This window comes from Pogona vitticeps, chromosome 11 (assembly GCF_051106095.1).
Source record: "Pogona vitticeps strain Pit_001003342236 chromosome 11, PviZW2.1, whole genome shotgun sequence".
Taxonomy (NCBI): domain Eukaryota; kingdom Metazoa; phylum Chordata; class Lepidosauria; order Squamata; family Agamidae; genus Pogona; species Pogona vitticeps.
In genome coordinates, this window is record NC_135793.1 from 23,942,829 (window position 1) to 23,956,036 (window position 13,208).

Sequence of the window (13,208 nt, forward strand, 5' to 3'; positions counted from 1 at the left end):
TCCCAAAAGGCGGGCGTAAAGACCGGAGTTAGCCAATCGCTCCGCGGACGAGCCGGCCAATGGGTCTCAAGGGGGCGGAGCAAGACAGGGAAGGAAAGGGCGGGGGGGAAGACCCGTGCGGCGACAAGGAGGTGGCCGTAGAAGGCCTCTCACGCATGCGCGGCAGGACCGGCGTCTCGCCGGCGGAGGGAATAAAAGAGCCCGGCCCAAGGCGCATGCGTCAAAGTCTGGCCAGGGCACGCCGCCGCTGCCACTGAGTTGCTTTTCCTTCCTCCGGCCGGTTCCACGCCCACGAGCCCGTGGCCGGGCAGCCGCGCATGCGCAGGGTGGGCTGGCTGAACCTGTGGCGGCGCCTGGCGTGCGTGTGGGTGCGCGCGCACCCCGTCCTTCTTTTTCCCCCCTCAGGGAGGCCGGGGCCCGCCGCCGCCTCCGCCGCCTTCCTCGGCATGGGGGGCCGCCGCCCTTCGCCCCCTTGCTCTCCCCGCCTGCCCGCCTGCTCGGTCCCGGCCCCCCGGGGGCTCCACTCGTCGCCTCAGCCGGGCCTGTAGCCGGAGAAGGAGCCGCGGGACCAGGGCCGCCGCTGCTGTTGCCGCCGCCGCCGCCGCCGCCGCCGCCGCCTTCCTTCGCTCCCCTCACGGAACGGCAGCTGCGAGCACGACCACGACCAGCACCCGCAGCCCTTCCCTTCCCCGGGCATGAGGAGAACCGCCAGCCCCCCGTGAGCGTCGCCGCCGCCGCCGCGGGCGCCATGGCTCAGGCGGAGAAAATGGAGCTCGACCTGGAGATGCCTCCGGCCGGGGGCGGCGGCGGCGGGGGCGGCCTGAGGCGCTCCAACAGCGCCCCGCTCATCCACGGGCTCAGGTGAGGAGGAGGAGGAGGAAGATGGAGGGGGAGGGTGGAGGGAAACATAGGCTCCGGATTTCCCCCCCCCCCACCGCCGCCCCAGCTCACCTGGAAGCCGGGCTGGGGGGTCATCTGGGGGGGCTTCCCCTCAGAGATTTTTTTGGGGGGGAGAAAACCCCTCCTCTGCAATCAGGATATACCGACCCCCCCAAGATCCTGCCTCCCCCCTGCCGACCCAGCTCACCTGGAAGCCGGGTTGGGGGGGCGGTGATCTCGTTCGGGGGGCGCCTGCCATGGACTCTTGCGTGAGGCCTTTCCCCCCATAGATATACCGACACCCCCCCAAACAAAGATTTTGAAGGAAACTGGCGCAGGCAGGGTCTCTCTCAGCCCACCCGTTTGTAGGGTGGAGGGGGCTTTCCCAACATCCACCCCGTGAAGAAGCAGGGAGCAAAATCCGTTTTCCCCCCCCTCCTTGCAACCGACTAAACACTTCAGCTCAGCAGGTCCTGCTCAGGGAATGACTTAATAGTTGCAGGGGTTGCCTTGGCTTTATGACCTCATGAGCCTCCCCCCCCCCCCAAGGCAGCCTGGCTTAGTGGTTAGTGGGGGTCGCCAAAGCCTGGCCTGGAAATCTAGGTATCTGAACCGCACGGATCGTCCCGGCTCCTGCCGTTGGTTGGGTTTGGATCACAATGTCCGTCCTCCGTGACCATGGGCTGTGTTGTTAGGATCTGAGGCGGGCGGTGGGTGGAAGCTCTTGGGAAGACCCGAACTGGGGGTCTTGGATTGAGGAAAATGGGAGTAAAGGGGACAACAGGGCAAGGAGACACGGAAGCCGGTATATTGTGTGGCAAAAGCAGGTGGGGAGAAGATTTTCTCACTTGTGCCACTGGAGCAAAAAGGCATCCCATGTCTGTAAGAGTAAAAAGGAAGACTTCAGCATGGGATAAATTCATGGAGGTTGTGGTCATGGATGGATAATGTTGTGTGTGTGTGTGTGTGTGTGAGAGAGAGAGATCCCAGCTATGGGGCAGGATACCCCTCTGGTTTTGGCAGAGCACAAGACAGGAGGCGGAGGATGCCCCAGTCCTGTTGGTGGCTTCGCATAGGTTGGTTGGTCACAGAATATTGGATCAGATGGACCTAATGGCTGTTTGTGTTTCCTTGGACACCACTCCATCCGTGTCAGTTGTACACCCTACTGAGTAAACATGCATCGTGCATCTGTTCATCTGGTTTATGATAGTGGTGAGGCTTGAACTGAGACTTCATTTGCAACTTACGCTTTTGGCCATTGTACAATAATAGCAGTTGTTCTAGTTAGTACGGGCAGGATTTAGAATACTGCAGGTGGTTTTCAGTTTCTCCTTTGCAGTAGAAATTTCCAGCACACATTCGCATGGTTGAGAGGGCATAAGAAGCTGTCACCAGAGGGAAATTCTGTTTTTGTCTTGTGCATCGGATGGTGCAGTTGGATCCCAGGCCATGTCTTTCTGAAGCAAAATTGTAATAGGCCTTGTATTCGGGGGAACAATACAAGCCCAAAGCACAGGTGTCTGCTCTAAAGAGCTTAGAGTAGAAATAGTCTGAGGAGACAACTGAGAATGGGGAGTGGTTGGAGAATGCAAAAATATAAAGTAATGTAGAAATGTAACTGCCATTTCCCTCCTCCTTTCAGTGACAACTCACAGGTTTTCCAGCCTTACGTCTTGAGAACCCGCAGAAACAGCACAACAGTTATGAACCGGCACAGCATGGTAAGCATTTGTGATGCAAAGAGCCTTCAAATCCTTGCGCTTTGGGGGAAGAGCAAGTTGAGGTGTATACGTCAAGTCTGTTTAACCAAAGCAGTTTATACTGTTTTCCTACTTTACAGTGGTTAAAATATGCAAAGAAAGTAATTTTATGTTGTAGTGCATATGGATGGCAAAGTTCAGTTGCTTCAGCATGATGGAAACATATCATTCTTCTTTCCTTCAAGGAGAATGAATATTCCTTCAATGCTACAATAATTAGGGGTTTTCAGGGCCACCTGCCTTGAAGTAGAGGCTGAGTGGTAGTATATTTCCCCTACATTAAAATATACCATATATATATATATATATATATATATATATATATATATATATAGAGAGAGAGAGAGAGAGAGAGAGAGAGAGAGAGAGAGAGAGAAATCTTCCGTCCCTGCTTAGGGAGGGGGGCATGACAGCTGTGGAAGTGGTCATTTTTCTTCCTGTACAGAAATTTCATATTCAGGGCAACTATAACTTCTAAAATATTTCTATGTTTTTCCAGCTAATATCATCATCTCCAATACGTATCCCTAGCAGCAGACTCCATCAAATCAGAAGGGTGAGTAACTTTTCACTCATTTGAATGCCAGTATTTCTTCCAAAGAACATGGCACATTGTGGATTTCTTGGCTTCTTGGTTTATTGTTTCAGTAAACAGTATGCTTGCTATAAGTATGGTTTTAATATAAACCCCAGCTCTTACCTAATTCAGGTCTCAGAATTGTAAATGCTGCCTTCATGAAGGTTGAAACAAATGTAACCAATTCAGAACTTTGAGATTGCTGTAGTTTGTCTTCAACTCTGACCATTGCAAAGTGGGATGTATGATTGTTAAAATATTGCTGTTGCTACCCTGTACCTGAAAAGCTTGGTGTACTGTGAAATCAGTAGGTCTGTTCCAAAAAAATTCATTAAAATCAAAGTACATTTTGTAGTTCAATAGACCAGAAGCAGGGCTATGATCTGTGGGCCATAGAAGGCCGGATCAACAACCAGATGTTTAATTGTTATTATGAGGGCAGTAAGTGCCCGAGTGGGCGGTGGTCAGCTACAGGGGTAAGGAAAGACCCCCCCTTCCTGATCTTAATGACTGGAGAGGTAAATGCAGGGAGACGTCCTCCCTCGAGGATTGTTGAAAATTATTCCTCCTCTTTATAATCTAAAAGCTGAGCTATATGGGCAGCAGAATTGAGTGGTGCTGTTTTGAGCCACTTCTGAGCATGAATGGGGGATTGCAGCTTTGAATCCTTCCCCCTTTAAAGAACAAACAACTGGAGTCAAGAGAACATGTTGAGAAGAGGCTCAAACACACCTTCCTGATATTTGTATGTTCTGTGTGCAAGCAGGCAGTTCTTGATATAAGAAGCATTCAAACACAAAGTTCCCCACCTTCGGGGGATGGAACGGTCCAGCCGCACCATGTATTGCTGCTGATCATTCAGCTCAGCTCTAATTGTAAAGACTTTGGTTGCGCTAAGAAGTAATGTTCTGCTGGGCAAGAAGTCACGAAGAGCTAAGACATGAATTCTTCTACTTCTCCAGGAGGAAGGGGTGGATTTGATGAACAGAGAAACAGCACATGAGAGGTGGGTACAGATAAAATGTCTATCGACACAGTTGCTCTTGTCCTGTGATAGCCACTGATGAGGTTTTTTGTGTTTCAGGGAAGTACAAACAGCAATGCAAATAAGCCAGTCATGGGAGGAAAGCTTGAGCCTGGTAATATCTTTACAAATGTTTAATATTTTAATTCCACCCCTTCTCTTAACCAGTGAATGTAAGGAAAAAAAGAGTGGAGTGAGTGTAAGTGGAGTGTCCTGTGGGCTCCTCTGGTTGGCCGTGCTACTTCTCAGCCTTTTGCGTGGGTCTGTAAACATAATGCCTTTTGTGTTCTCAGAGTGACAACGATTTGGACAAATCTGAAAAATCTTCGTCTCCAAAGAGAATAGATTTCATTCCTGTTTCTCCAGCACCTTCACCTACAAGAGGTGTAGGAAAGGTATGCCACAGAGCATTTTAAGTGTGGTATTTGAAAAAAGGATGCAAGACAGTTGAAGACTTGTCTTCCAAAAGAACTGAATTTTAAATGTCCATCTGTGGCTGGACACAACCATAAGGTAGCATTCCCAAGAATGGTGGCTTATCTGTTCACTCTTTTATGGCTTCAACTGGGAGGAATGTTTAAACTAATCAAGAATTGAAAACTTGCTGTGTCATCTAAAATGGGTCTCTCTGCTTGTTGCGTTTTGTACAAGCCACAATTGCAAGCCATTTATTTAATTAATTGATCTGTACTGCCTTTCTCCCCAGAAGGACCCAAGGTGACTCTTGGTTTACATTTTTGACCTTGATTAGAGCAGGGGTCCAAGACTCTTGGTTCTGATGGTACAATAAGCTTTCAGCTTCTGCTTAGCTTCTTGCACACTGATTTACATAACTTGTTGTGCAACAGATAATGCCTATGGAAATTTCTTGTAGCAATTTGCTTCCCAAAATTATACCTTTTGCATACGTCCATGGTAGTATTTCAGCCTACATGTGGATATTAACTTTAAGATGCAGGCAGAACTTCCAGCTGTGTTTTGGTTATATTTTTAATGGGCTGTTAAAAAAAGATGCATAACATGCATTTAAAAAAAACTTCCGGTGAATGTTTCTGAATGTGCCTGTATGTCTGAATACAAATGACTTTAAATATGGTGCTTTTGTTCCCTAGCAATGTTTCTCGCCATCCCTGCAAATGTTTGTGAGTAGCAATGGATTGCCTCCTAGCCCCATTCCAAGCCCCACAAGGAGGTTTTCAAAGTAAGTCAATATATCTGATAAATAAGATGCTGCTTATTAATAAGCAGGACGGCTGCGAATAAATCTGATGTCAACAGACTGCCTGAGCATGGGAAAATTACTCTGCACTCAAATTAATTCTAAACAGTTCTTCATTTAGTTTGCATTAATTCTAATTGTGTGTTCCCTTGTATTAATTTTAATTCTGGGCTCACCTCAGTGAAGCTTGCATCGCTGTTTCTGGTAGATTACACCCTACATTCCCTATTCTAAAAACACAGATACATCATCCAGGTCCCATTGACTTGAGACTCATTAAATGGGTTTAGGCGAACCTCCTAAACCTTGTCAAAATACGATAAAAGAGTTGGGGGGGAAACCAGTGGCACAAAGCTTTTCTAGAACAGTAAAACAGAAGAGTTTGTAGCAGAGGAATGTGTTAAGGGCTACTCCAGATGGTGCAGTCCAGCAACATCTGGAGTGTCACACATTCCTCATTCTCTCTTTATAGAGAGAAGCAGGTGTTCAGGTGAGAGGTCTGTCCCTTCTAAGAACTATGAGTTAGATGTCTCTATGGAGTTGTTGTGTGTTAAAGTATAGCACATTTTTACTGCAGTCTTTTCCATTTCCTAGAAAAAATGGCCAAGGGCATGTGGAATTTCCAAGGTACTGGTGGGAGTAAAATCTTTCTAAAGAGCTACAATATTTGGAAGAGGAGATCATTAAGTTATAGAAAGTAAAGACCGAGCATTACCTCTCTTCCTGTGCTCCGAAATAAAACACTGGCACTTTACCTTACTGTTGAGCTTCAGTGGAAAAGATGCGTTTTGTATTTTTGACATTCCCTTTTTTGGTTTTAGAACACCTCATAAATAATCTAACATTAATAATCTAACATGAACTACAGCACACAACCTGATGTTGTATATTTCCTTCAGTTTATTTGTTCAAAACCCTTGAGCTCATTAGATCCACCACAGGTCTACATGGGATGGTGGTAGATATATACTGTTACTGTTTGTGTGCTGCATAAGCAATACATTTGTTTCAGTTCTCATAAAAGTTGTCCTGTTGCTGTAGCTGTTCTAGAGAGCAGAGTATCTGTCATTGGCTTCCATACCAGAAAAGTTAACAAAGATTGTGATAAGCGAACCATGCTGCTGGCTTTTGTTTGGCAGGTGCCGCAGTGGTCCTTGGCAGCTGCTAAGCAGAGTTGGCAGATAGAGGTAGCAGAACAGGAATATGTGATGAGAACCAGCAACGTGGCAAAAGTAAAAAATGCACACATGAAATTTATAGGTGAAGTTCCCCAGAGGGAGATCATGAGTAGGATGAATGAGATGAGGAGATTCTGGCTCAGTTCCTTTGAAGTATGTTTTTTATGAACAAAACACCTTCCAGAATGCTGCATGTTAGACCTCCAGTTATGATTTGAACAGACAAACGTGGACCATAATAAGTGCTCATCATGTGACGATGGCATCGTTTGAGTTGCCAGAATTGGCTAGTTAGGCCAGTGGGCTCATGTGTTGTTTACTAAAACAAGACTATTTAAAAACCGCTTCAGAACAAATGTAAAGTATTTTATTGAATCAGTTGGCTCAAAAATTAGGACCCTGGGCAGGTGGAATGATCTTGGTCCCAACTCTTCACTGGGTCAACTGGGGAGGCCACCCTTTGGCTAACAGTATGAGGTTGTGATAGGTGGAAAGGCTAGTGTTTGTCAGGACTTGTGTGGCTTTTACGGAAAAGGATTATAATCCTTAAAAAAAAATCACACACGTTACTTCAGCGGAGTGGTTTCTTTAAATTTTGGAAGCTTTGAATGGTGTAGAAAAATAGTCATTTGACTTTGATTTTAGCAGGAGGAGTCAGAGTCCCATCAACTGTATCCGGCCCAGTGTTCTTGGCCCTATTAAAAGGAAAGGTATGTAACGCTTGTGTAGTATATTGTACAATAGAGTATTACTTGCGTATGAGTAATAAAGGATGAGCTGCCTCCAGTGGGAATCTGCATGTTCCCTCCCTCCCTCCCTCCCTCCCTCTCTCTTCCCTGCCCCCCCCCCCGGCAAGGGGACGTAAGGTGGCTCACAATTATTATTGATTTATTTAGAATATTTTTTGTCTTGCTTTTCTTCTTTAAAAGGACCCAAAGGTAGCTTACAACAATTAAAAGACAATATTTAAGCTAACGACCATGAGTATGCAATAAAAGAAGTTAGGCTAAAACCATAATAAATTACAAAGTTGAAGAACAGTTAGATATAATAATAATAATTAAATATCTAAACATTTAAAAACTTTTAATCACACTTTTTAAAAAAAAGACATTTTGCCCTGCGTCCAAGAGGGACTCAGTCTTTGTTACTTAAAAGCTTACTAAAGAGGCAGGCCTTTAACAATCTCCGAAAGGATACAAGGAAGGGCACCCATTGAACTTCCCTTCCCACCTCTCTGTACAGTATATCCCAACGGTCTCCTCTTGAAACTCTGCATCAGCACCAGTTAAAGATTTCCTTGAAAATCCAGCTTCCACCTGTTGATGTACATATATATTCATTCAAAATAGCTTCTAGTCAACAAATGCTGGATTACACATTCCAGCTGCAGGGAGGTGTTTTTAAAGAACATGGGAGTGTGAATCGCCTGCAGGGGAGGGAGAAATTCCATGGTTCAAAGGGGGGAAATCGCTAACTACTATAACTCTGGCTTTGAAACCAGGTGCTCGCTGGGACTTTCCAGCAAAGTGGAGAGAGGGTGGAAAGGTTCAAAAAGAGACCTGTGTGGAAGTCAGGAAAACTGAAATTGCTTTCAGATCAATAAAGAAGGGAGCCCTTCTTTATTGTCCCCTAGAAGGGCCACTTGGTACAGGCCCAGAATTATGTTTTTTTACATTCTTACTGGCTAGTAGGAATATGTTTTGATTATGAAGTCTGAGCATAATTTGTGTCCCCTGTGTAGAAATAGAGCTATGAAAAATGGATGCCTCTTTCCAATATTTTGCCATGGAAGTTCATAAAGCAGGCTTAACTTTGCTTGTCTTGTGTTGATATAATGCATTCTCCACAGGTGTAACAAGATTGCCATGTCTGTGTATTTTCCCCCTACAGGTGAAATGGAAACTGAAAGTCAACCAAAGAGACTCTTTCAAGGAACCACTACTATGCTTTCTCCTGATGTGACACATTTGACAGACCTCAGTTCATGGTAAAAGTGACCTCTCTAGGGATATAAACATTTGCCAGAGTGGATACTGCTTGTTTCCCAACTGTGTCCCAGAAAAGACTTGCTGTTCATGGTAAAAGTAGCCTGAATGCAGCTGCCCAGCATCTCCAAAGCAACATGATAGGGTCTTTTGACAGTAAAGCACCTTCTTGTGACCTTAAAATACCACTTATTTTTCCTAATTTTAAAATAAATAAAAATTAAAAAAATCTCCACGGAGGGCTGTGAAAGACTCCCGTCTGAATCGCTGGAGAGACACTGCCTTCAGTGGCAGTGGGCACATAATGTAAAGCCAGAATTACTCACGAGCAGTCTTCCAGGAATGGTGTTGGTCATTGTCCTTGTTTATGACGTGTCAGGAGGTTTCTGTTTCTTTAACTTTTAAAAGAGAAGTGTGCACTTTAAAATGGAGTTGTTAATGTCCCGAGGAAAGATGCTACATGGTGACAACACATCACTTCTCTGCAGGTTGAATTTTGCTCATTTATTTATTAAACTTGTATAACACCCATCTAGAACGTGTCTACTCTAGGCAGTTTACAAAAAATATAAAAAAATAAACTAATAAGGTATAAATTAACTAAAGATACAACCCAGATTAACAGCAGAATTCAAGATAGAAAAAGAAAAAAAGAGAAATAGGCTAGGTGATAGCTGTAGGGAAGGCTTGTCTGTATAGCCATGTCTTCAGATTGGTCTTAAAGGCCCTCAGTGAGGGGGCCAGGCAGATCTCTGCAGGTAAATTGTTCCAAAGACGAGGGGCCACTGCCGAGAAGGCCCAGTTTTTTGTTTTTTCCTTTCAGACCTCTCAGCGTTAGACCCCTGAGCCACCCAGCCTGACTAGAACAGGTGATATGGGCAGAATTAGGTGCTCTGCCAAGTATTGAAGGCCTAAAGCATTTAGGGCTTTGTATGTAATAGTCAGCACCTTGAAATTGATGCGGAAGCGCATGGGTAGCTAGTGTAAGTCGGCCAAGGTGGGAGAAATATGGTGGAATCTTTTCTTATATAGCAATTTGAAACAGTTTGTGGATTCCTATGCCTTTTGCTGTTGCATTAACATTTTATGATTCCTGATAAACTAAAGGATTTCCCTTATCTATTCCTAGTTTGTCTACAGATATCCTTGATGGGAGCACAAGCAGTGTCAGCTCTTCTTCCGATTCACTGGTCAAAGGCAGCACTACTACAGAATCTCCAGTCGCCTGCTCAAACTCATGTTCCTCCTTCATCTTGATGGATGACCTTTCACCCAAGTGACTTGATCCAGTTCGCCCGTGTCTGTCTGTGCTGTTCTCCTGCTGTACGGTTGTACAGAGAAGCCTGGAGAATTAAATCCTTGAGGACCTGGGGAGTTAACCACTGAGTGGAAAGAATAACATAACTTTATTCTGTGGCAACTTCTCCACCTGGTTTTGATTCTTCTTCTTAATGGACACATCAGGCCTCAGTGATGTCTTGTTTGGTGATTTATTTTTAAAACAACAGATTATTTTACCTATATTTACTGAGATCATTAACTTTGCTTTCAGAGAAACTGCATACACTTTTTTTAATTTCTCAAGCAAGCACCTAATTTGTATTAGTGCTAAAATTGTAGACGGAAAACCTGTTGCTATCATGATCACTTGTTCTGGAGGTAAGAATGGTGGTTACAGGATTGGTTATGAAGCCTCTGTTTGAGGTGGCTTTTTTAAAGTAATAAATTAGTTTGCTCTAGATACTTGTTTAGGAAAAATGAAAATACTTTTGCTGGACAATAGACACATTCGGGACCTCCCCCTGCCTCAAACACCCTTAAAAGATAGTTCAGAACAGGGAATCTCCCTCCTTTAATTCCTTTTTGCAGCCTCTGCTCTGTCTTTTCCAAAGAAGGAGAAAAGCTTTTGAACTGTCCTTTATGCTTAGGGGCAACTGCTGTGATGATGCTGGGAGCCAAAAATATTTGTGGAGAGCTTTTAAAAATTATTATTATTGAATGCTACTGTAGCTCCTTATCGCCAGTGGGAAGGGGGTCTGCCAGCTCTTTGTGAGATACAGTTCTCTGACCTGCTGCATTCTCTAATCCAGACTGCTTCGAGGTTTGTTTGTTTGTTTGTGTGTTTAATCACCACCAGTAGTCACAGAAGTGTCTTTGGGCAAGAGCGCAAGATGGGTCGTGGGAATGAATAGCCACGCTTGTTTGGGCTGCTTTGTAGAATTTATCAAGCAATCAGTGACCCTGGTGGCACTGAGATGTGTTTGTGCCTTAGGGGATGTGGTCACAAAATGGAGGAATGTAAACCTTAGGGGTCTGGGTGGGGAAGAGGAGGAGGAGGAGTCTGGTCGTCAAGAGTGCTTGTATGAGGTGCTGTTGCCACTACTGCTTTTTCTTGGTTGCTTCTTGAGTTGCTGGACCCATTGTGGGAAGGGATTCTGCAACCAGTCCCGGCAGTTCCGCGATTGCAGCGCCTTGGTGTGTATCTTCAGAACCCCGATAAGCTAACGTTAATTTTCACAAAAGGATTTACTAGTAACGAGGAAGCAAGCTCGGCTTCAGATTTGAATCAAGGAGCTTTCATCGCCGATGAGAAGTGAGTCTACTGTGGTACCCATGTTCAGTCCTGGGGTGCAACAGAGGGTACAGTACATCTTGTAAACTCTAACTTGGCTAAAAAGCACACCCATACAAAAAGATCCATTTGTAATCTACTGTGTTATGCTATTTATTATTTATAACTCTAAAAATGCTGGTGATGAATTATAGTATTTTTTTATGATTGAAGCCCTTTTTTATGTTCTGTGAGTGCTGGCTGGTCGGTATTTAATAGGCAATGTTGTCTGCCAGAAATGTAACGCTTCCAGTTCTGAATGTTTGTAAGTAATTCACAAGCTCTTGTTTGAGTACAACTTCTGATCCCCCCCCTCTCCATTTTGGATATGATAACAGATAGCACTGAATTTGACACGAGGCCTGTGCTATCCTGTAAAGCACGTTTCTCTGGCATTGCTTTATCTGGCTAAGAGGGGGGGAAGGAACTCCTGAGTATTTCATTCTAAAAGAGAACACTTAGTTTTCCATGCTTAGTATTTTGCTCTTGAAAATGTTTGTTTGGAATTGTAATAAGTACCATAATTGGGCCAGGTGTGCCTCTGTTATCTGTATTATTCTTGCCTGTGGAGAGTTAGTTTCCCCACCTCCAATAAATGTGCATATTGTAAAATATTATCCAGTGGTACCATTTCTTTTTCTTTTTTGAAATATGAATCTGTCTCTCTGTTAACTGTATTTGTATACCTACAGTGCTACTGCTTGCATACCAGCTGTTGCTTGAACTGATGAACTTGGTGTTGGGTGTTTGTTCGTTTGATTTTTTTTTAACATTGCATCACTTTTCTTTGGCTGTTTAGAGTTTTTTTAACAATTGCAAAATTATCTGGTGTAGCACAAGTTGTTAACCTGTCTCCATGCACTTATTAGGCCTGTGACATGGAAATCCACCTGGGAAGGAATAGAAAAGTAAATCTTCTGCATGTTTCCTTAGAGTTGGATTTTAAAAATCGTTTTGGTTGACTTGTCCCCGTTATTAATTTTAATCTTCTGTCTCTTTTTAGAAGTGTGGAGTCTTGTGTAAAACTTTGGATTCTGTACACATTAAAATGTGCAAGATAAAGAAAAAAAAGACATCAAAATAGACTTAAGTCATTTTTTTGTTGCAACATTGTCTAAAATGTCTTTCCTTGAACATTTGTACTTGCTGGTTTGTTTTAGGAAGTTGATGTTTGCTTTTAGCTTTTAACTGTTTCAAAAGTGAAGAAAGAACATGACAACTCATGTTCATAAACATACACACATCATACAGGAATAGTGGGCACAGGTGTTGATGACAAATCAGTTGGTGAGGAAGGGCAGTCCCTATAGTATATTTATCATTCTGTGACCACAAGAGGACAAATGATACTTTTGGAAATCTTTGTACATATCATGGGACACTAGTCCACAAACCCTGGCTGCCACACTAAGCTGTTAATCCTTACGGTGCTGTAAAACTCTCAAGGAGTCTTGTCGAACCTAAAATCCGCCAAGTTGTGCCTGGCATAAATTTCATGCACTTCAGCCCATTTCCTCAGATCTGTCTGGCTTCTAATGCATCTGAAAAAGTGGTCCAGATCCGCCAATCGCTTGTTCCTTAGTTTTTCAGGTCCCAACTGATTCTCTGGCCAAAATCCTGCTGCGTTGTTACGCCTGCAGAAGACAAACTGTAACCTTGTAGTGGCTTCTTGCTGGCAATTAATGAGTCCCCACTTGGACTTTCAGGCAGTTACCAATGCACTCAGGACTAATGCACACCCAAAGCCAAGTGGGGTCTCAGCAATTAGCAACTAGAGAGCGATGTGAGTTACAGTGTTTGCCTTCTGCGGTTTTTATTCTTTTTGTCACAACAGAATAACATGACTGCCCTCTGGGAATCAGAATCTTTGTGTTTGCTGGCACTGACTTGCCACAGCGATCCCTTTGGGGCTTGTAGAAATCAGCTTGTGAGAGGTGCGTCCGTTTCTGATTACAACACAGCTGTTCCT

The 13,208-nt window shown here is 44.3% G+C and overlaps 1 protein-coding gene and 1 non-coding gene across 4 annotated transcripts; both read left to right on the plus strand.

Annotated features, from left to right (window-relative positions):
* Nucleotides 1-648: 648 nt before the first annotated feature.
* PABIR2 (PABIR family member 2) lies at nt 649-12,320 on the plus strand. Of its 3 annotated transcripts, XM_072981448.2 has the most exons (11): nt 649-861; nt 2,525-2,603; nt 3,142-3,198; nt 4,182-4,225; nt 4,304-4,358; nt 4,537-4,638; nt 5,356-5,444; nt 6,057-6,089; nt 7,286-7,350; nt 8,534-8,630; nt 9,758-12,320. In XM_072981448.2, the coding sequence occupies exons 1-11, from the start codon at nt 749-751 to the stop codon at nt 9,906-9,908; spliced, it is 885 nt and encodes a 294-aa protein (XP_072837549.2). In that variant the 5' UTR covers nt 649-748; the 3' UTR covers nt 9,909-12,320. The 3 variants fall into 3 exon arrangements, with proteins under 3 accessions (XP_072837549.2, XP_072837551.2, XP_072837550.2); XM_072981450.2 differs by lacking the exon at nt 6,057-6,089 and having other exon boundaries at nt 650-861; nt 7,289-7,350; XM_072981449.2 differs by lacking the exon at nt 6,057-6,089 and having other exon boundaries at nt 651-861.
* On the plus strand, nt 2,790-2,924 carry LOC140702359 (small nucleolar RNA U109). The gene has a single exon (XR_012081485.2). It is a non-coding gene; the product is annotated as a small nucleolar RNA U109 (small nucleolar RNA).
* Nucleotides 12,321-13,208: the final 888 nt, after the last annotated feature.